Below are 24,869 nucleotides of genomic sequence, written 5' to 3'. Positions count from 1 at the left end.
TCAGAGGCTGTGGCTGGAGCTGTCATGCTTCGGGAGTTTATTTTTCACCCAATGTTGATAGGTTAACTTTTTGGATTAAAACAGCTGAAATTGTACGAAGTCTGTTTTGCACATTTGTTAAAGGGTCCATCTCGTGCAAAATAACTCTTTTCACATTGTATCTTCTGCACATATACAAGCACAATTTGGGTTTTGGAACATCCATTACACAATAGTTATGAAATCTTACTGATTTCTTGGAGACAGTCACAGACCAGGAACTATGAAAGGCCGACTATTGCTCATCTCCCCCGCCCGTCCTGAGAAAGCACAGACTCCGTCCTCCAAACGTGACGTAGGCTCTGAGTGAGCCGCCCTTCCTCCACCCATCTCAGGGAGGGAGGGGGAGACAGACGTGCACCCTGATAGTGGTAGAAATAAACTTGTGCGTTCAGCCGCATGTGTTGGACCCGGAATCAGACGAGGACTTTGAGGAGCACGAAGCTCAAGCACCGTGTCAACATCAACTGAATATTACTGATTGGTAAAGTTTTAATAAACACTAGTAGATAAATGTATTATATCGTGTTCACTGCAGTGTAGAACAATGAGCTTATGCTGTCACTTTTGTTTAGGTGTTCATGTGGGAATTGTCGGCCGATGCGGGATGGAGGTGGGGTGGAGGTGGTGGAGAAGCGCTTTCTGCTACGTCAAACGCGTCATAGGTGTAGCTGCCGCGTCATCGTTGTAGCAGCTTTAGTTCATTGTCACGTTGGAGGGTGGCAGAAATACACTGCAATTTGTTTAAAAAATCAATCTAAAAACCACTTCGGCGACATATACAAGGCCCACACATCACTCTTAGAAGGTAGAAAGCTCTGAAAAGTTGATTTTGCATAAGCATACTTTAATAAGTCAAAAAGCTGTGTTTCTGTGGATTTGAAAATTTTGGAGGTTATTGCGAGGGGGACAAGTGCATGTAGTGGGAGCTTTCATGGCAGAGTAGGAGACTTTCTGTTTACTTTGTGCTACAGTGAGATACAGTGGCTTTGTGTATTTACTTGTGAACTCTCAGATCCTCATTTCAAGTTTAGGAGGTCTGTCTGCTTGTTATTTTTACTTTTTTTCAGTGAAATGGAAGCATGATGTTAAAGGGCATTGTGTAAGCAGCTATCCATAAAACATTACTTATGTTGACATAGACTTGTTGTCCGTAACATCTGATTAAAAAGGATTGATTAAGGTACACTCTATTGCCTCCAGTGCATTTGACCCATCCTACAGTGCTGCTGAGGTGACTGGGACCAAAAAATAGCTCTGAACTTTCCCCCCATAAATCGGCCCACGGTGGAAATTGAGCTCTGGACTTTTCCAGAACGCACAAATTGCCAGTCCGCCCCTGCCTGTCAGGAGCAGCTGGCGCCACAGTGCTGCGCCCAGGGACTCATCGAGAGAGTCTCGGTCGGAACTGCCTTTAGCTATTGTGCGTGTTTTGATTGGTGGTTTAGTGGGAGATAATTGTTGTAGAATCAATCGTAGTAGCCCGAGAGTTGAAGAGAAAAGACATGACACTGAAGTTCTAGAAAGTGAGAATGGGACCCAGCGCCCAGAGACATGAAACCTCAACACACTGTGATAGTGTGTTGTGTTAGTGCAATAAATGAGTTACAATATTATTGCTTATAATTTATACTCATCACTTCAAAATTTGTGACAAGGCCCATTGTTATACATCTGATGAACATAGGCCAAGACAACAAGGACTGAGTTGGCAGTGAGTGGCTTGAGTAGAGCACAGTAGGGGTGTCCAAAAATATTGAAAATCGATATATCGTATTGTTTAATTTGATGATACAGTATCAATATCGTGGGCTGCTGTATCGATATTTTGCCAAGAATATTTTTTGCTATATTTTACTAAATTATTTTGTGTAAGAGCTACAATTATGTTCACATTTTCACTGTTTTGATGAGTAAAATTGGTGCATATTACCGTATTTTTCGGACTATAAGGCGCACCGTATTATAAGGTGCAGTATCGATAATGTTGAATTCTCTCGTCTATTTTCAGTTCAATCCATTTTATTTCTATAGCACATTTCACAAACAAACAGTTTCCAAAGTGCTGCACAAATACATAATAATAACAATAATAAAAAGATTAAAATAAACTACTAAAATAATAATACTAGGCTTAAATAATAAAAATAAAATAAAAATGAGCAAATATCAGAATGAATAAATAAAAAATACATTAAAAATAAATAAAAATAAGTACAAATAAATTAAAAACACAGAGGACCACACAACTCACACGGTGTTAAAAGCCAGAGAATAAAAGTGAGTCTTAAGACGAGACTCCACTGTATTATGTATTTTCATACATAAGGTGCACGAGATTATAAGGTGCATTAAGTGAAACAAACGGACGACACTTGAGACTGATCCTTAGCCCAGGCGTCCGTGATCCATTGGCAGATCATGACCTAACTCACCCTGGTTCTTCCCAGTCTTGGTGAATGTGGATTATGAATGTGAATGTGGGTGGATCATTTAAGTTTGTTTTCATACGAGGACGACTCAAATATACATTGAGTAATAATGTGTTTAATGCAACTTTGCCACATTTGTTTACATTTACATTACAGAAACAAAACTTAATACCACATTGCTAATTTGCATAAACTATAAGCGCATTCCATCAAGCGGCGCGGCTTCGTAGTTTACCAAAGTCATACTAAAACATTTTGACAGATTTTTGAGCGCTGTGTACCACATAAAATCATTTCGAGGTCTGAAAACAGAAGGCGCACTGTCGATTTTAACTGTGCCTTAGTCTGAAAAATACGGTAACTTTGCACAAACTTAGTGATCTTAGTAGCCTTTTAGTGTCACAGCCATAATTTTGCCTTTGTTTTTCACTGAACAGTATCATATCAATTTGAAATATATCATACTGAATTGTATTGAATCGAATGTGCACTGTATCGGAAAACATATTGTATCGAGGAATGTAGCGTATCGGCAACTTCTTAATGAAACCCAGCCCTAGAGCACAGTAGTACATTTTCTCTAATATAATATAAATATTGGCATCAATGATAAATACTTTGGTGATGTGGCAAACTTTGTGTCGTAGCAGTGAGACAGATAGAAAGTTTTTTTTAAGCCGAGTCATCTACAATCCAGTGTATAATTATAATTTTGATACTTTTGGTTCATTCAGAATTGTAATAATAAATTGCTAATCGAAACCTTCATATTTCAATTCACAAAGACAATTAGTCTTTGTGAATTGAAATATGAAGGTTTCGATTAGCAATTTATTCTTTTATTTTATTCTATTTATTCTCTTTTTGTGAGAGTTTTGAAATGGCCCCAGTCAGAAAACAGCTATAGAAGCATTCCAGCCTTTCAGATGACACCGCTAAACTTTCTCTTTCAACCTTGGCCCTGTGCGACAACATTGTGCGTTGGACTCAGCACGCCGGTTTAACAGTTTTTACATGTACGTGCCTCTGCTTACATTTTATACTTCTTTTCACCGTAATATTACTTTTCAAAACATTACGACCTTTCCTTATGCTTTCCTTTCTTCTCCTTTGATCTTAAGAGTGACGCTATGTTTTGAAAGCATGGTATTTTTCCTTGTAACCGTAATTGCTTCTGTTTTTCTTGTAGTTAACGGTGCCACTTCCTTTGCATCGCGGCATTTCAGGAGACGCGCCACAGGAAATCTAGGCTGGGTTTACCATTTTCGTCGTCTCATAAATTTGTTGTAATCACAGCGACACTATTACGAGTCGCTGTTATGTCACCGGAGCGTTCCTTCAGGAGCAGCTTACTAATGAACTACCTCTCTCTCTTTATTTCTCTCTCCCTCCGTCTGTCTCCGCACCGCTTCCCCCTAAACTCACACACATACGTCCCTGTTCTAATAAAAGATTTCCCCCCCCTCCCCGTACGGAGCATCCCAACCCCACGGAGCCCTCTGTGTTATTGAATTGTTTTCCCCTCTACCGGAGATGAAATTAATGTTCTGTTCTTGTACAAAGAGAATATATTAAAAACACATCTACATATTCGCGTGTACGACTGAAGGCAGGGTTCCACTAGAGTGCAAATCAATATGGCATGCTTTTAGATACGGTCAATTGTAAAAAAACAAAACAAAAAAAAAGTTACATTATTCACATTATTCATGCACAGAGACATTATTTAAAGTACCCCTCCCCATGTGGTCCTGCCTATACTGCATGTATAAGCAGGCAAAAGAGGAACAAGCAGCTTTGCATTCATATAGTGGACTGACTGTATACAATTGGAATACTAACATTTTTTTTCTTTCTTGGAACAGAGAAGTGATAAGCTGGCTGATTGATGTAACATTTGATATATTTAAGATGGAAAAGCTAAAATTTAAAGAGATAGATTTTATTGTATTTGGAGCAAATGGATTAAGTATGTCACCCCAGTCAGAACAGATTTCTCTTAACTTCTCCATTTTGGTGAAGATTTGTTCTATTTTATTTTACACTACATAACACAATATTTTGAATGTATTTTTGTTCCTGTAGGCTCCCCTGTTCTTGTAAATACCGTATTTTCCGGGCTATTAGTCGCTCTAGATTATAAGGCGCACTGTCATTAAATTGTCTATTTTCTAACCTTTATCACAAATAAACCACACTGGACTTTAAAGGAAACACAACAGTGTGATGGGTGAGTGGTTTTGTTTGTTTGGCGTGTTCACGGTGACTCTGGGCTTTGTTCAGTTGTGGCGTGTAGGGAGGGTGCTGTCTGGGACCAACGGATTGTCGGCGTGTTCACAGTGACTCAGTTGTTCAATTGTGTCTAGAAGTGGCACATTGCACTCGCTTTTTCAGTTCGTTCCTCGTCGCGTGGAGTGATGAGTGTGTCTGTGGGTGTTTTTCGCTGCGTGGTCGCTGTCTGCTCCGTGTGTGTTTGCGTGTTTTGCAGGTGGTGCGGCTTTGTAGTTTACTGAAGTCATGCTGGGACAGTGGATTTGTGTATAGGGCGCTCTGGATTGTGGGGCACGCGGTCATTTTTTGATGGGGTTAGAGGCTTAAGAGTGCACCTAATTGCCCGGAAAATACGGTAGTTTCTTTTTTGTTATATACCAGAAACTGGTATGCCAAACCGTCATTCGAGGAATCTGGGTTTCCAAACTTGTTCTCCTTATGGACTTCTTGGGGCTTCACAAGAATTTTTCACAAACTTGCTTGACCTTCTCTTTTGACATTGATGATGGTACCAGATGCTTTAGCACTGCATGAGCAGCCAAACTCTTTACATTTTTGGTATCAAGTCCAAATTTGTTGGCCAGTTGGTGAAGTTTTTCTAAATTTTGCATTGAAGGCTGCACAATCTTGGGTGAGCGAGCAGATTCCAAGAACCAAAATTACTTCTTTTTGGTAGTGAACAGCATGGTTCAACCTGAAAACACAACAAAAATAAAACAAGATATAAAAAATCTTGATCTTTTTCTATACATTTTTATTTTTTTTATTTTAGGTTATTTCAACAAGAACTGCCAAAATGATTGACCTGTGAAATGATGTCAGTTTTTTTGGGACACTCATTAACACTAATGGTTACTTTAAAACATTTCATCAGTGGATTTCATTTCAATCATAATTATTAATTGCAAACAGAGATCATCACTTTATGCACAATAACTTAGTTTTCTTTTTCATTCATACATATTGCCCTGGATTTTATGTATTTTTAAAATGCCATCATTGTACTTGATCCTTGTCAAGACGAGGCTCTCCCACCAGTAGCTCTCTCACCAAGGGATTTCTAAATTACACTTTCTGTGCTGAATAACTAAAATTTGATTAATTAAATGCCTTCTACCATTGTTCATTTATCATTTTGGTGCTAACTTTGTGCACACATAAATGGATAATGGTTTGTTTATAGGCATCCAACTGTAGCTCATCTAAGGCTTGCCATGGCTCTTTTATATAATACATTTCTTGTGACCGCTAAGACTAGTAGCTCTCTGGCATTTTCGTTTGATAAGGTAGCTCACCGGAGGAAAAAGGTTGGAGACACCCGCCTTAAATGAACTCCTTTCACAGTAATGCTTTGTTCCATAACCTCGGTTCTGAATCTGAGTTTTTAAACAAATAGGTTCCCTTTAAATTGTGGTGACCTGTTTTCATTTCAAACAGTCTTTGAATATTTACAGGTAATAGATTTTCCTCACAATGCAGTGTGAACTATTGTACAACTATTCTTTTCATCCCTGGACATTTTAGCCTGACAGACTAAACTATGACAGACTGCTCAGTGTTGAAATCTGTATCATTTTGATCGGTGAGGTGGTGAAGTTCTTTCTGATGTAGCTGACAACCGTGGCCTTTGCGCACTACAATACAGGCCCTCCCATACCAAACAGCTCTGTAGTACTCATTCTCCATTCTCTCCGTTTGCCTCCTCTACAGGTGGGCTGTCCGGACATCCCGCCTTAGCCCTGCCAGGAGAGATCCCGGGAGACTCCTCCGTGTGTCCCTACTGCTACTACAACAAACTCGAAGACGGCGAGCACGAACACCCGGAAAACACCACCCACGGCAACCCCACCAGCTACCACGGCAGCAGCCCCCCGTGCCACTGCGCCCCTGTCGTCGACCCCGTCCCCGCCGCGCCCAAGCCGAAGAGACGCTTCCTGCTCCCCCGCTGCTGGACCCGGCTGCGCACCAAACTGGAGCTCATCGTGGCCAGCCGCTACTTCAACCGCGGGATCATGATCGCCATCCTCATCAACACATTGTCCATGGGCATCGAGTACCACGAACAGGTAATGCCACGACCAACGCTAGAGTTTGTTTTTTGTCCACAAATGTTTTTATTGAGATTTTACATATTGAAACATAAAATGACATTACACAAAAAGAAAAACCTCCCCCCACCCTAAAACACACAGTTCTCTCAATCTGAATTATGATTTGTGTGTCAAAATTCTTGTCAATGTGCAAAAAGGGCAACCAAATGTCTTTAAAGTCCTCAAGTTTTCCTTTAGATGTGTAGCTCGACTAGCCTGTTTCATCAGCCGGTTTCACTTTGTTTCACTTTGTAGAAACTGTCTGACCTTGCAGTGTTAGAATTTTTTCGCTCGACAGTAGGCAGGTACTCCATCATTTAACCAATCGCTGCTATTTTGTCGTGACGCATGTAATGCACCAAATCCCGAAGGAAGAAGGACAATAACGTCTTTCCACTTGATATAATTCACCAAACATTCTCTTTGTTTGGACTTTAAATCCTCGATCTCGGGAATCGTTGCCAACAGAATGTCTGTCTTCGTCTACATCCGTCTCGACCGCTTTGTTTACTGTTGTGCTGTTCCACTAAAGGGACCCAGACAGGCGCGACGAGTTTGCCATCATGGCTTCACAGATCACAGCTGATTGGTCGGTGTGTGGTCTACAAATTCTGGGGTTCTTGCAAACCGTCTAGTGCACAGGTGTCAAACATAAGGCCCGGGGGCCAGATCCGGCCCTCCAAGACCTTTAATGTGGCCCTTGGGTGATTTTCTACTAAAATATTTTAATTATATTTTCTATTAAAATATTTGTAATTTTCTGTTGCGCTGAGCAGAGCAGCGTCTCCAGCGTCTCTGTACGTGGCCCCTCCCACCAGAGCAGCACAAATGAAGACTTGTCTCTTTATAAACGCTCTTAAAGGACGATCGTTTTGACTGTTGACCGTGACACCCTCATCAACAAAATGTCACAAATGAGATAAGTGGAGCCGAGTGCAGGATTTTCCAAGAAAAACTGACTTATTCCTGTTTGCAGACAAGTTAATGTTAAAACATTGTGTTGAAATTGAATTTTTCTTCAAGTTGCAGGTTGTTCATAATATTATATTATAATAAGAAAGAGTTCATCAATTAAAAAAGATTTCTGTAATAGATTTGCATTTCTCTGCACAAATATTTGAAGTTATTGTTATTTTTGGGGTTTATATGCCATGAGTTTTCTAATCCGGCCCCTTTGGGATCAAAGTAGGTTGGATACGGCCCCCGGACCAAAATGAGTTTGACACCCCTGATCTCGTGTATTCGATTCCTGACCTATTCGTTGGAGAGAAATAAAATTGAGCGGAGGCACTAGGTGGCACCAGCCTGGCTAGCTGTAATTTGCTTTTCCCTAACTTCGGGAAGGAGTGAATCGACTGTCTTCGTGTGTGATTTTTGAAGCTGCTGCGCTCCTCTTGTATGTGGACAGTGTGATGCTGAGCTGCTCCGTCAGATCATAACCACCAAACATCACTAACGCCACAGTAACAGCCAATAAAACAGAGCGTCAGGAGCAGAGGAGTGACGGACACAAACTCAAGAAATAGCGAAAATAACCTCCCGTAAGTTGTAAATTTTAACCTGCACCATCTCATTCACATTATGCATAGAATTTGTCCTCTGCAAATAATGACATCCAGTCCTCAAAACTGCGCTGTTGATCCAGTTTGAAGAGTTTTTTAAAAGTAAAAAGGCGAGAGTAGTTCCTCACGTGTGTCTGTTTACATCCACACAGTACACGAATCGAGGTGAAGCTGCAGATTAGCGATAGTTATTGTACTTCAGTGTACTTTATTTGTGCATTAAAAATATCTGTATCTGAAGTTTTGCACCACATTTCACAAATAACACAGTTTTGACTTGTACCTAAACTAGAAGTGCAGACCTCTGATCACTTAAGAGTCTCAAAGCGAGTCATGTTACTGTAGACAGGAAACAATTCAACTTTATATCCTGTGGTCCGTAGACAAATCCCACTTCAGTCTTTGTGATCTGAGATTTTAAGTCTCATAAGATTCTCCTCGTGTCTGTGGTGTGCACTTTCTATCTCACATTTAAAAATGGTTTAAGACAGAAAAATCCTGTAGTGTGTGGCAGCCTTTAAATGGGCCTTTCAGAGTGAACCAAAGGGTCGTATGTGACCCCGGAGCTGAACAATGCCCAGGTCTGATTTAACTCATTGTGGCTGGCTGCGACTTTAACCAGGGGATCATGATTGTCCACCTCATCAACACACTGTCCACGGGCCTCGAGGACCACAAGCAGGTATCGCCATGGCCAACGCTCGCCTCCGTTCCTGATTGGATGGAGTTTGATTGAAAATGGATGCACTAATCACAGCTAGAAGAAGGAACTGCGCTGTTAGCATGCTGGTGGTAGTTAACATTAAAGTGATGGCAAAACCCCGCTCTTGCCTCTGAACGCTGTGAAAAGTACTTATAAACTCATGGACATACATAATTAGGATGCTTCCAGTACATAAGGTAAGTGCAGAATAATTTTGGACTGCACTGCAAACTGTTTTAAATGCCTACTTCTGTTAAATCAGTAAAAATCAGGTACAGTTAGGGGTGTGCAAAAATATTGAAATATCGCTATATTGTATTGTTTAATTTGATGATACAGTGTCAATATCGTTTGCGGCTGTATCGATATATCACCAAGAGTATTTTATATTACAGCTACAAGTGTGTTGACATTTTCACACAGGGCAGCCGCGGGGTCTTAAAAGTCTTAAAAAGGTCTTAAATTTCATGTTCCTAAATTAAGGCCTTAAAGAGTCTTAAATTATGTTTTCCAAGTCAGATTTTTGTCTCAGAAGGTATTAAATTTAATTAGCCTATTTAGATTAGCCTATATAACAACTTGAAATCACATAATGCGAATGAACGGCTAATTTGGAGTGTGTACAAACAATACTTTGGTTTCTGGCGCCGGCAGAAATGAGTAAACGATCAGTAACATACAGTGGAGGATGACGTTGGATGGATCATGGGGAAGTGTAGGTTTAATCCACAGTGGCTCTTTTGGATTTTCTAGTACCGTAGTTGGTTGGTCATTATTGGATCTTAATTTTCATTTAAGTGGTCTTAAAAAGGGGTAAAAAAAGTCTTAAATTTGGGGTAGTAAAACCTGGGGAGACCCTATCATAGTTTTGATGAGTAAAATGGGCATTTTTCACTTTAACTTTGCACAAACTTACAGTAGTGGACTTGGTAGACTTTTAGCCCCATCTACACTAGTATGTATTTGAGGCGTTTTCGTTAATCCAATGGAAAACGGCTCCAGACAGAACAATTTGGTGCCACCAGTTCCCACAAATTCATCTTAGTACGGATCTGATCTTGCACAGTGTGAACGCCTGAAAATGCTGATACGCTGACGTAGGAGCTCTAGTTGCATCCTTATTGGACCACGCCACCGTGACTTGCGCCTTCCTGATTCTCTGGGTTTGTGACATTGTTTATGTGACGCTATTGCGGAAAATAGTTTAAACAAACCAAAGATAAACGGGAAACAGCGGAGCTAGAAATAGAAAGACTGTTTTCACACTTGCCATCTCCCTCGGCTTGAAATCGTCTGCTGCAACTACAGACATGGTGCTCCACTTCCTTGTTTTTACCACATAACGTTGCGACGACATGACTCCAGCCTAGTCATGTGACTAGCCTTTCAGGCAGTTTTGCGTTACTGTAGATAGGAAAGGCTTTGATTACGGACACAGAAACAACGTGTCTGGACACAGATCATTTCTTATGCAGTGGTACAGAGATTTGTTTCAGTGTAAATGAAACCTTAGTATCACAGTCATGATTTAGCCTTTGTTTTTCACTGAACAGTACTGAATCAGTTTGAAATATATTGAATTGTATTGAATCAAAAGTATATTGTATCAAAAAATGTATCGTATCTTGGCCTATGTATCATGGTATGTATTGTACTAACAACTTGATACCCAGCCGTACAGTGCATTAAGTTTTTATTTTGACCCAGTTTAACTAGTAAATGAAGCCATGTAAATTTTTTTACCTAAATTGAACTGAAAGCTGTGTGCCAAACTGGAGCTCATCGTGACTATGCTCTACTTCAGCAGCAGGATCATGATTGCCATCCTCATTAACACACTGTCTGTGGGCATCGAGTACCGCGAGCAGGTATCGCCCCGGCTAACACTCGCCTCCGTCCAAGATTGAATGGGGCTATAGAGTTTGATTGAAAATGGATGCGCTAATCACGGCCAAGAGTCAATAAAACGAAGGCTCCAATCAACACGTCGCGTGGCAGGCATATGGGATCAGAATGTGTATGTGTGTGTGTGAGAGAGAGAGAGGAGATGGAGAAACTCGTAAGACCTGAAGTGTTAATTAAAGCGTGACCCGGGGACAGGAGAGAGAGGAGAGTGAGAAGAGCGAGGGAAAGAGGGAGGCAGGAGGAGGGCACAGCTGACAGTTGGATTGGACAGACGTTTCAGTATAGACACATCATAAGCATTTTTAAACCATTTCCTAGTACATGAGCTAGGTTTTGGTTGCTTTTACTCAAGTTGGCCAATTTTAAGTCATTATTTAATTGTGATTTTTCAGATAAGTATATCTATGAGATTTTTAGGTTTAGGTTTAACTCAGTGATACTCACTATTTTATTTTCAAGAGCCACACTGAAAGAGCATCATCAAGAGGAGAGCCACTTATACCTAACACACACCAACATACCAAGTCACCTTTGCAAATGTGCATTTCTACAGATAAACTGGATCTTCCACAAAAAAGAAACACAGACAATACATTTTCAATTAAAACCATATTTTCCTTAATACTGGGATGAGCAGAAGCTACGTGCATGTCCTTCACTTTCTTCATAGATAGTACATTTATATTGTAAATTTTCTTAATCGATCATTGGGAAAATTAACAATCGATTTTTGATTAATGATTAACGTTTTTATATGCAAATTATCACCATTATTATTACCATTACTAATCTGTATAAATAGACTCAACTTTACAATATAACACCATAACCATAACCATTTACAGAAACTAAACTTAAAACCACATGGCTCATGACTTGCATAAACTATAAACCTGAATAAAACAAAACACAAACTGCTCTTTCCTTGTGTTAGATGCATTCAGCTTATGTCAGACTGAAGGACACAACTCAGTGGAATATGAGTGTTCTTTCTGTGACAGAAGGGTGTGTTGTTCATGGTGAGTGTGTTCTGTGTGTGTGTCGCGTTGGAGATGGTTCATGTTTTCAGAGATCGGACATGTGCAGGTTTAGTGCAGCTCTTTATTTAACACTCATTTCACTCACTTCATTTATGTTGGTCGCTTCATTTATGTTGGTCGCTTCATTTATGTTGGTCGCTTCATTTATGGTGGTCGCTTCATTTATGTTGGTCACTTCATTTATGTTGGTCACTTCATTTATGTTGGTCACTTTATTTCGATGATGTTAATCAAGAGCATGGACTACTAAAATGAGCACTAAAATACAGCTCAGGCAGTGGGTCAGGTACAATATTTTCAATTTTTTTTTTGCGGTCGGAGTTGTGATTGGGTTAGTTGAGAGCGTCGGTCGGGTTCGGGTCGTTTATACATGGACCTGCGTGTCACTGGTTACTGATGTCACGGTGCCCCCTTAGGAAACACCATTAATGAAGCCTTGATTTATACTTAGTGTAATGCAGGTGTTTGTGTTGCAGTGTTCACTATATGTTTATCTGCACGGTTGAAAAAATATACTAGCTGTGTTACTATTTTTGGTATAAGCTTGCGAGGCACCAATTAAAGCTTGGCGAGCCACATGTGGCTTGCGAGCCAATCATTGAATATCCCTGGTTTAAACACATCCAGGAGCATTAAAGACCTATTGTGCTTGTGTCTGCTATATAGTTATAATCTATGACACCCATGGATCATTATGGCTGTGTTCAGACTGCAGCCTGAAGTGACCCAAATCCAATTTTTTGGCCTCTATGTGACCTGTATCTGATCTTTTAATGACTGAACAACAGATCTGATTTTTTTCAAATGCGACTCAGGCCACTTTGAAATGTGCTCCTAAAACCGATACATATCCGATCTTTTGACATGTGACTTCAGTCTGAATGGTCAAAGCGCATGAATCCGACCTACACATTATCAACAAGACACAAACGTCACTATTCTGCACTGAAGTAGGCGAAAATTGTTAATGAACTCCATGTCACTGAAGTGAAGCACATCACCACTCACCACTCTTGACTACGTCTCCACATCCACACGTTCCTTTCAACGGACGTCGCTGCCACTGCTCCACAAAACACCACGACCAAAAACCTCGTCCTTCTCCTTCTCAATCTCCTCTTTAAAACAAGTAAGTTGTTCATGTTCTGGCTCCAGTACGAGAGGAACTTTAAAATCTCCAGGTGCTCAATGCTGCGTCCATGTTTGGACAACTTCCGTAAACACAGAGCACGCTCGCTGCGGTTGACGTCGTCGTGTCTCCAGTGCACATGCGGGACACTTTTGGGCCATTTAATGTTCACACTGGAGTCACATACAAGTCACATTTAATTGGAAATGTGAACGACCTCGCAAAAACATTGGATTTCACAAAAAAATCGGAATTGAGCGTTAAGCCCTGCAGTCTGAACGTAGCCTAAGTTATAATATACACAATTTAAATCATAATATTGAGCTACTGGTCTGCTGTAACCATTGGGAGAAGACTAAAATATGAACAAGACTATGTAGATTTGCAATTTTAATATTTTAAATGTGTCCAGAACTGTCAAAAATACTGAAATATGAACTGTAATACAATAATTACATTACAGAACATGTTGTACAGACCTTTTTTATTGTTTGTGGAGAAAATTATGGTACTTCAAAAGTGTAAATGACCTATATGTAATTGCAGTGGTCATTGTTTGCTAATTGTGTCCTGCCCTACTCTATTTATACCTCCCCCTCTGTGTGTTGTTCCACTGTATTCTGAAGTGGTGGAACAATTGTAATACTTATGGTTATTGAAAATTGCCCTTTTGATAGATGGGACTAAAACAGCAAGATCGTATTTAATCTATAGCTACTCTGAAAATAGTAACCTTTGTACAACAGCGGCCAATTACAGGGATGTGAGAGAAGGTCATTATCAATTTGTTGTCTTGAATTTATAGAATTTTCAAAGGGCACATTTTGCTGCAAAGCTGAAGTGCGTCAAACAAATGACAGGAACTAAAACGAAGAATTTTAAAGGGTTCAGATAGTCATTTACAGATAAACTAATTGTATGCATTACTTAGTTAACTCTTTCCCCCTTGGACGCCTACTAGGAACAACCCATGCATATATGACTAGGGCTGCCCATAGAACATAACTGCATAAAAGAAAACAGACTTCCACAAGTGATTATAAATGATTTTCACACTCATGAACTTAATTGAAACACAGACATATTTGTATCTCTGGAAACCTTAGACTCTGAACTCTTCATTTCTGGATGTTTAAATGTGATTGAACTCATTTACAGGTTTATAACAGCTCACTGAAAATGAGAGTTTACAAAAAACTACATTCAGCATCTGATATCTGCATGTTCTGAGTACTGTATTCATAAAAAAATAAAAAATATATAATTGTCAAAGTATTTAAACAGATTTCATATCACCAGACACAGTACAGCCAAGTGTACACCAGTTTTTACCTCTTGTACACCTGTGTGGACCTAATTAGTTTTTTCCATTTAACTTATTCAACTCATTTAGCTTATTCAAGTCATTTAACTTAATATAATAATATAATAATAAAACTTCCCCGTCAGCGGGTGTTCAGTATTTTTATCTTGGTTACTTTCTTATGTGCAGAGCTCCACATGAGCGTTTGTTTCTGTAACAATTCTGTCATACATCGCATCTGGGAAAAAAAGACTGAAATATTTCAAAGGACTCGCCTGGTGCAGATTTTGGGGCAATTTTGGAACATAATTGAGTATAAAGTCCGCGATAGTTTGTTCGGATATCGCAGGGCTTCATACAGACACATCGCCGGCATTCTCAGCTTCGTAAGTTTCACTCTCTGAAAGTCCGTCTCTGTCGCTGTTTTCCACTTTATAATCAACTTCATCATCACTTTGAAATCTATAAAAGTCACTTTCTCTAAACTTATCCATAAAATACGTCCGCTCCTCATTGTTTCTACAACTGTGCGCCGCAATGCCGCAATCTTTCCATTGCTCATGTTTCGTGTTGTGTTTTTTTCCGGAAGCTACAATCATCACTACTTCGGTTAACTTCGGAAAAAATCGGCAAAAACACATCCTTGAATCCTTTTGGTCAGTCTAGTCTGGGTTGTAGTGGCCCCCACCTATCACAGTCTCTGTTTACATGTGAAAAACCGAGCCGTGTCTAATGGTCGTCAAATCACGTCTTTAGTGATACAGCGGAGGAGTCAAAACACGTCATTAAGGAAACAAGGGGGTCGTCAAATGTCGTCTTCATGGGGGAAAGAGTTAAGGTGACCAGATTTTCAGAATTCAAAACTGAAACAGACCTGGGTTGGGATGGTTGGTATAAATAAGAAGTGAAAAGAGCATGTAACATTGTCCATTCTTGACTTACTTGTGTGTCAGGCATAATTTGAGGGACTGTTGTTGCATTTTTTTTTGTCTTATGGTCATTTTCACGCATGGTTTCTTTATTTTAGCTAAACAAATGACAGTATATTCCTCAAATTGGGATCAAATTGGTCAGAAATGGGGACTACTGGGACATTTTGGATAAATCTGCTGCGACAGGGGACACAGGGCTCAAAACTGGGACTGTCCCGGGTAAATATGGACGACGTATGCACACATTAACAAACACAGACAAAAATAATTAAGATTGTCTGAAAATTCAAGGAGTAAATACAAACAGCCTGAGCGATTACCTGAAAAACTCCATGGAATGTTGATGACATCAGCTGCAAAGTACCAACTGTCATGTTTAGAGCAGAAGTAGGACCCAGAATGCAAGACTGTAGTTCCGAAGTTGTTTAATAAAGTTGTTTAATAAAGCACAGAATGACTAAACACAAAACTCCAAACTGATAATGACAAATGAACCAAGAAAGGGCAAAATAGAACACGGTATATATGCACACAAATAAATGAGACAGAGGTGAGACACATTAGGATGAGGCAGACAATCAATGCAACAGGAAGTAACACTCAAAGCACAAACACAGCTAGAGAAATACAAAATAAAACCGGGTCAACAATAATAAAATAATTCAATGAAAATTAACACTATGACACCTATTAATTGCACAATATATCACAAAAATAAAGTTATTGCAAGAAAATAATTATAACACCATTCTCTCCATTTTACAAAAGTGTAGAGTTTAAAGTAAAATGGACAAAAAGGCAGATTTCATTCATGATTTTCCTTATTAAGTCCTACAAAAAACTGCTCAAAACACACAAAACTATGATTATTATTACATTAGACTTGGGTTGGTCTTGGTCTCTTAAAGGCCCTTTATCCAATTTCTTCCTGTCTATTTGAATAAACTTTGTCTTGCCCCAGTAACTATGTATTGTAGTAGTATTGTATAGTAGCTCTTGAGGTCAACATAAGTACGTCTGCATCTAATCATAAAGCGTTTGCATCTTTTTCTCATTATGCAGCTCTAGTATTAGTGTGTGTATGTATTCTGAGCTAAATTTATACTACATGCACCAGAGATGATTAAAAGCAGTTGTGTTGTTACGATGGTTGTGCAAAAATATTGAAATTTGATGATACTACTAATACTAACATTAATATCGTTTGCTGCTGTATCAATGTATCGAGTATTTTTAGGTATATTTTACTAAATCATTTTGTGTAAGAGCTACAGTTGTGTTTGACATTTTCACTATTTTGAGTAAAATGGGTGTTTTTCATATTAACTTTGCACAAACTTAGTGGACTTTGGCTGCGTTCAGACCGCAGGGCTTAATGCTCAATTTGGATTTTTTTGTGAAATCCGATTTATTTGCGAGGTCGTTCAATTTCCATTAAAATGTGACTTGTATGTGATCTCCAGTGTGAACTTTAATCTCCCCAAAAGTGTCCCGCATGTGCATTGGAGGACACGACATTGTCAGACGCAGTGGGCATGCTCAGTGTTTACGGAAGTCGCCTAAATATGGACGCGGCATTGAGCACCTGAAGATTTTAAAGTTGCTGTTGTACTGGAGTCAGAACATCTACTGCTTATTTGTTTTAAGAAGGAGATTGAGAAGGAGAAAGAAGAGGTTTTTGGTCATGGCGTTTTGTGGGGCAGTGGCAGCAACGTCCATAGAAAGGAACATGTGGGTCTAGAGTCGCAGCCAAGAATGATGAGATTGCAATATGTTTTCCTGCATCATTCACACAGAGTTCAGACACAATATTTTTATGACGAGAAAAACGTTTGTGTACATTTGTGACATGTAGGTGGGATGAATTAGCCTGATTCATCAGCCGATTTTACTTCGTTTTACTTTGTGGAAACCGCTTGACCTCGCAGCATTAGGATTCGTTCGCTCTACAGTAGGTGGGTACTTTTTATCATTTAACCAATCGCTGCTATTTGGTCGTGACGTATGTAATGCGCTAACTGGTATATTAAGCTTTTCCTAAATCCCGGAGGAAGAAGGACAATAACGTCTTTCCCCTTAATGAAATTCACCAAACATTCTCTTTGTTCCGGCTTTAAATCCTCGATCTCAACAGTCGTTGACAACACAGAATATAAGGCTCTTCGCTAGTGTATTTTGATTCCTGATCTAGTCGCTGGAGAGAAATGAAGTTGAGTGGAGGCACTAGGTGGCGCCAGCTTGACATGTAGGTGGGATGAATGTGACCTGGCCATTCAGACTAAAGTCACATAAAGTCGGATATGTATTGTTTTTTAGGAGCACATATCCAAGTGGCCTGGGTCACATTTGAAAAAATCGGACCTTCAAATTGTCATTAAAATATCAAATACCGGTCGCATAGGGATGAAAAATCTGATTTGGGTCCCTTGAACGTAGCCTAAGTAGACTTTTAGTATCACACCCATGATTAGCCTTTGTTTTTCACTGAACCTTATCGAATCGATTTGAACTGTATTGCATTGAATTGCATTGAATTGCGTTGAATCGTATTCGAATCGAAAGTGCACTATTTAAAAATGTATTGTATCGTTTGCCTGACAGTGCCATCCCTCCAGTTCTTTATATATTACAGTGTTTTCTGTACTATAGAGCGTGCTCAAAAGCCTCCAACCCCATCAAAAAAGGACTGCGAGCTCCACAATCCAGATCGCCCTATACACGAATCCCCTCGGGTGTCCCAGCACAACTTCAGTAAACTACAAAGCCGCATCACCTGCAGCGCACGCAAACACACACGGAGCAGACAGTGACCATGCAGCGAAAAATCACCTGCAACCACACCCATTGAGGAATGGAACGGAGGAACGAACCGAAAAAGCGAGTGCAAGTGTGCCAACTTCTAGACACAACTGAACAACCGAGTCACTTTGAACACGCCGACAATCCATTGGTCCCAGACAGCACCCTCCCTACACGCCACAACTGAACAAAGCCCAGAGTCACCTGTGAACGCCACAAAACAAAAGTCCCACTCACCCATCCAACTGTTGTGTTTCGTTTAATGTCCGTTGCGGTTTATTTGTGAAAAAAGTTCGAAAATAGACCATTTAATGACAGTGCGTCTTATAACCCAGAGCGCCCTGTAGTGCTGAAAATACAGTACATATATAGGATTAGGATGGCAATTGTATCGTGGCCTATGTATCGAGATATGTATCGTATCGGACAACTTCTTAATGCTCTCGTTGTCCCTATATTCAAATTTCAAACTCGTTTTTGGAAAAGACTCAATAGCGATTCCAATACCACACTGATATTAAAACACTTTGTAGACACTAGTCATTTATTTTCAGTGTTACACAATAGTTTTTTCTTTCGTACTGTATTATCATGTGGTTTTATACGTGTGTAATCCCTCAGTGGTCCAAGTAGATTCCATAGTGATCCATGGGCGTTTACTATTCTATGTGCTCTTATACTTTAGCATCGATTAGTATCAAATTTTCAATACTTTTGGCAACACTAACAGGCAGATTACAAAGCATTTTTATGATATACTTTATGTTATTGAGGGCCGATTTGAAGTAGCTCCTAAATTTCCTCTGCTATAAATCTCAGAGATTAGGCGCTGTTTTGGATATGCCAATGACTGGTTGTGTTATATGACATATCCTTGTTTCATAGGCGTTCCAGACATCTGCTGCCAAGAATGTGACGCATTACACGGCAATACAGTAAATAAGTGATGTGTGCGGTGAGAGAGTGGCTAAACACTGGTACAGTAAATGGCTCATGTTTAATTGAAGCTTTTCCGTACATTTATCATTGGAACTCACTACAGAACATTCATTATACTGATGTGTCATATCTGGAGGATCTGCCTGGGAACACACACACCGTCCACTGAAACGGAAAGCTAAGCGATAAGGAAGGTCATCCAGATGATTACATGAGAATATATAGGCATGTGAAATGGAATGGGTTGAGCATGTTGCTTACAGAGGGGTTATTTCCAGGCTGACCAGAATTTTGAAATAAAAAACTGGAATATCCCCGGGTTTTTGTTTTTTTTTTTGTTCTTTTTTTGGTGGTTGGTAATGATAAAATAGTGAAACGAATGCATAATTAAAGAAAATTGTTATGCAGAAACCATTCATGAGGAACATGTGAGTCAGTACAGTCATATTTTCTTTGTGTTTTGATTATTTTTAAGCAGCTTTTCTGTATTTTAATGAAACAAATGACAATTTATGCCTCTTTTTACTGTTGGCAGGGATCAGATTGGTCAAAAATAAGAACACCTGGGATATTTCTTGGATGAAACTGGGATAAATTACTGTTTTTGGATAAATCTGCTGGGACAGGAGACACAGGGCTCAAAATTCAGACTGTCCCGGGTAATTTGGTACATCTGGTCACCGTAGTTATTACACTTCTCATTAACTGTTAACGCATCACATATTTAGATCACCGTGTTACCTTTTATTGTGTGGAAAATGGTACATTGTAGTTATCAAAAACAACATATTAACATGTTTAATAAGTTTAAGTTTTGCTTTTGACTCCCCTCCTTTTGCTCCTTTTGTTTGTTAAGTTGTAGTGCAGTGTTTTGTAGTGTAGTGTTTTGTATCATGCTTTTGTGGATTTGTAGAAAATTATCGTGCTGAAGAATGGGTGACATAGAAAGAGACATAAGAAGAGTTTGAATAGAGCCTGGGCGAGATGGCAGAAATGACTGAAACATGCATGGATAACATTTAAGAACTCTTCAGGCATATTTTATAACATGGTAGAAAGCTTCAAAAGTAAATTTTGCCATAAACAAGGGGTTTCCAACCTTTTTTCTCCGATGGACTACATTTATAAAACTTTATAAACTGCCAGAGAGCTACTAATTTTTCATAAAACATAAACCATTATCCATTTTATAAAACATAAACCATTATCCATTTATTAAAGGGACAGTCTAGAATTTTGGACACCAGACTGTCCATGTCAATGTCTGTGTTTATAGAATAATGTTTGAAATAAAACTAACCTTGCGTCGCATGAATCGTTGCATATTGAGGGACAATTTTCTCAAGTGCAGGGAATTTTACTTTGGCAGTAAGATAGGTGCTAGGTGATATCAGTCCGCAGCTTTCTATCAGGAAGTACAACTCGCTGCTGCTGCTCAGACATAAATCCTTCAAATACAAATCGACACAGACATTTCACATGGACAGTCTTGTGTAATAATAGATTTGTTTCAGGTGTTTTGTGGAGTGGGGATAAGACTGTTTTTAGTGGCAGGAGAACTATGGCCATTGACATGCACTAGCCTAGCACCAGCGACCTCTGCAAATACAAGGACTGGATGGAATATTTCAAAAAGTTTCTCCACACGTCTCCAACACTCTGGCTCACTAGGAAATGAGGTCCTTTGTCCAAAATTCCAAACTGTACCATTAATTCACAGAGTTAGGCATCAAAATGATATATTTACAGCAGTAATGAGTCAAATTTGAGTTATTCAGCACAATAATATAATTCAGATATCCTTTGGTGAGCTACTCTGAAGGGTGTGGAGAGCTACTGGTTGGAGACCACTGCCAGAGACTGTATAAAGAAGTGGACTTAAGGGAGTGTCACCCATAACATTCAGCTCCACTCAAATGAAGATCACGATGCTAGAAGTTCATTTGGATATAAGGAAAGTGTGACAGACAGCCAAAGAACCCAAGAGCAGACACAGGTCAATGGGGAATCGATAGATATTTCTTACAGAAATACTTCCAGGAATTAAACAGATCAGAACAGGACGGAGCAGGACACTGGAGCAGGTCGGAGAAGGAGACTGAGGCAGGTCGGAGTAGGAAGCTGGAGCAGGTCGGAGTAGGAGACTTCGTAGCGAGGCAGGTCGGAGTAGGAGGCGAGAGCAGGTCGGAGTAGGAGGCGAGAGCAGGTCGGAGTAGGAGGCGGAGACAGGTCGGAGTAGGAGGCGGGAGTAGGTCGGAGCAGGAAACTGAGGCAGGTCGGAGTAGGAAGCTGGAGCATGTCAGAGTAGGAGGCTGGAGCAGGTCGGAGGAGGAGGCTGGAGCAGGTCAGAGCAGAAGACTGAAGCAGGTCGGAATAGGAAGCTGGAGCAGGTCGAAGTAGGAGACTGAGGCAGGTCGGAGTAGGAGACTGAGGCAGGTCGGAGTAGGAAGTTGGAGCACTCCTGAAACTCCACTCCAGATGAGGTCAGAGGTGCTTGAGGGGCTGTGACAGAATGAGAATTTATTTACTTACAAAATCGCAAAATAAAAACATATACAATCTATGGATGTTGCATAAAGCCGCCTGTTTAACACAACACTTCAGTTCAGTCCTGTTTATATGCGTATATTATGAAGTAGGTAGCAATTTATTTGGCATTGAATTGTAAATTGTGTAGGAGAGCTGAGCTGAGCTGGAGTTATCTCTGTGAAAAGGGGTGATGATTATGGATAGAGTGATAAAATGCTATAGGTTATGTTCATGATAGAGTCATTATTTATATAAATCTATGGATGATTTACTTCTTTAGAATGAAATGTTCCAACAGAAAATCCATAAGTGCTGAACCTCTTCATTTGTAGTGAGAGATGAACGACTGTGCCATGTTATTTTGCAGTACTTTAAAGTGACATCGATAACACCATTGTGATTGAGTGCTACTTTTCACAAATTCGTAATCTTAGTCTTGATCTACAGGCAGCATATAATGTTGGGATGTTAGATGAAGCCTACTACTTTTTTTTTTTTCTTTTTTTGGAGATGTCATTGCTTTTGTTTGAATGTTCTACAGTATGACATTAAATGTATCTATCTCCAACACAAGCAGGTGACAGGTTACAGGTTAGATCTGTGGAGAGGTGACCTTGCTCACAATAACAATGTATGTTTCTGTTATAATAATGAAAGGTCCTATAGAGTATTATGTCCCAAAGACTGGGTTGCGACCCTCAGGTGAGTCACAAGAGATTTTTTGGGGGGGTCGCCTTGTCACGATCTGCATGTAGGTCTGTGATATACAGTTCTGATCTGTGATCTCATCTTCATACTGGATCAGCATTTTGTCAGAATATCCTGTCCTCAGTAGGGCCAGTGTTTCTCTGCTTATTCCTTTCACTACTACATATATGTGTGAACTGGGATTTTCTGTGCTCACCAAAATGAAGCTAAAGCACGGAAACAGACTGCGCCTGATCTGCTGTTGCGCTCTCCTCCTGCACCCGGACTGAAAGAAGCTACAAAAACACACACAGCCCCAACTGTCTCATTAGAAATGTCGAAATGTTAAGACATGTTTTGTATAATTTCTAATCTTTTTGTAATTATTTTACTGACTATTTTGTTCCAGTATTGTTGGTTCAATTGAATGCTGAAAAGAAAAAGAAATGTTCTACATTTAATGTCCAAATAGGTGACTTCTGGATCCTTTTATTGCTGTTTTTCATTGTTAAAACTTGAGTAAAACTAATTGTTCAGAGACATGATCACTCAGTCAATAATAAAATGTCCTCATTAATGTTCAATAATGCTCAAATTCTACCTTATGAATAATGTCTATTGACTTGGGTCGTGAAGGTTTGTGACTTTTAAAATATGGGTCCCCAGAAAAAAAGTTTGGGGAACACTGCTATAGAGGGATGATCAGAATACGTCACTTGCTGCTCTACTGCACATGTCGCCTGCAGAAAGAGCTGATGTCATATCTTGTATCATGCCAGTATCTTGTAGAATCCCAGGCTCTTCCAGGAGGCTAGGCTGGGTGTGTCCATCAGGTATGAATGGATGTCCTGTGTCCTGTCGATTTGAGCTCCCCGCCAATTTGAGTTACCTAGCGCTACTGCACATGCATATGACCCCCAAACGCTGTTCCAGTTTAAATGCTGTCGATTTGAGCTCCCGAGGCAGAACTGGAGTAACAAGTCACATTTTAACAGTGTATTGGTTTTATTGTATGTTTGGATCAATTAAACAACAACATGTGTGTGTTAGATTTGTGGCAGAATATCTACGTTAAATGATTCAGTAGTTTAGAATTAATATTTGATTTTATCATTATCATTTTCATTTCATCGTATTTTATTTTGTTTCCGTGTGTAGAAAATGTTATAACTTTGTTTAGAAAGGTGCTGTATAAATAAAATATCACTATATTATAAAATGAAATTCACACTGTAGCCGATGATATTTATTTAATATAAAGATTTTAGTGTTTCCAGTCATTTCTTTCTCTTATGTAGTGGGAGCTTTATTTGATAGAAGATATGAGCCTGTGGAAATGTGTGAATAATGGTGATTCTACAGTGGGAGCATTATTCGATGGCTGAATTGTCCTGTTGATATGCGCTTCCTTTAGTCGGAGCACTGTTTGAGCAGAATACGACTGTCCAAATGAACTCCGCATATTCATAGAAATGAGTTGAAATTTTACAAAACTAAGATATAAAGTGTGATCACCGTGTACAAACAGCATCAAACTCGCTGTCTCTAATCCAAAGAAATATGTTGTATAACTTGGGAGGTCAGGGTTTGGCTTTATTGGATCTATACAACTGTAAACATAAGGTCTCTTATTTTGACAGGGTGGCAGGAATTGATTCGACATCACTGTCGATTTAGGCTGCTGGGAGCTCATTTCAGCGGTTCAGCCCATTTTCGACCAACACCAACCACTGAAGTTCGGCCCGTTTCCCCACAAATACAGGTGCATTTAGTGCATAGGGGACATTAAGATGTATCCCATTTACAAATGTTAATGAAGCAGCATAACAGTGCAGCTCTATGTTATCTGCACAGACAGCTGGGCTTTCTGCACTCAGGCTGCACATGCATCCACTGTGCTGATAAACAAATTATAAGCCTATATTACACAGAATGGACTCTTGTGAGCTTTAGGCCATGTTATAATACTGTTACCTCATCACAAACAGACCAGGAGTTGTGTTTTGTTTCATTCACACGTTTGAGTCACCCTCTGTCTGCAAACATCACTAAAGCTCAAAATGTTCTGTTCCTCCTTGTGACGTCATGAAGTTGTAGTTTTCAAGTTAACCAGATGATTCTAGTGAAGGTGTATTGGGTTTAAAAACACAGTGGATCACTTTCTGTATTACCACAGATGGAACAGAGTGTTTTCCGTTTGAGAAAAAAACCTCTAAATATGCCTAAATGTGCAGGGTTTGAGTGTTAAACATGTGTGAATAAAACAAAACACTCCAGGTGTGTTTGTGATGAGGAAACATTACATCATAGATCAGAAAATAGCGTAATGAGTCTTTTAAGACATGTCCATGGAGACAATCCGGTTACATAGTGCATCTTTAGGCGGATGTTTCCAGTGCTGCTTTGATACTAGTGATGTGTTGTCGTAGCATGTCTTTAATTTGAGTTAATTGTACTTAATTAGATTTTAAATGCTTTGTTTTCTCTTTCCTTGATGATATAACCACAG

At 39.6% G+C, this 24,869-nt stretch overlaps 1 protein-coding gene across 1 annotated transcript in view; it reads left to right on the top strand.

The window, feature by feature from the left end:
- Positions 1–24,869, top strand: part of cacna1hb (calcium channel, voltage-dependent, T type, alpha 1H subunit b) — a 218,369-nt gene that overhangs the window by 73,555 nt on the left and 119,945 nt on the right. The window contains exon 10 of the mRNA XM_055157997.1: positions 6,453–6,808. Coding sequence (XP_055013972.1) covers positions 6,453–6,808 — 356 coding nt within the window. The remainder of the gene's footprint in view (positions 1–6,452; positions 6,809–24,869) is intronic.

Source organism: Boleophthalmus pectinirostris, unplaced genomic scaffold, assembly GCF_026225935.1.
Source record: "Boleophthalmus pectinirostris isolate CB_2022bp ecotype Guang Dong unplaced genomic scaffold, ASM2622593v1 HiC_scaffold_22, whole genome shotgun sequence".
NCBI lineage: Eukaryota > Metazoa > Chordata > Actinopteri > Gobiiformes > Gobiidae > Boleophthalmus > Boleophthalmus pectinirostris.
This window is presented reverse-complemented; position numbering and strand designations above follow the sequence as displayed.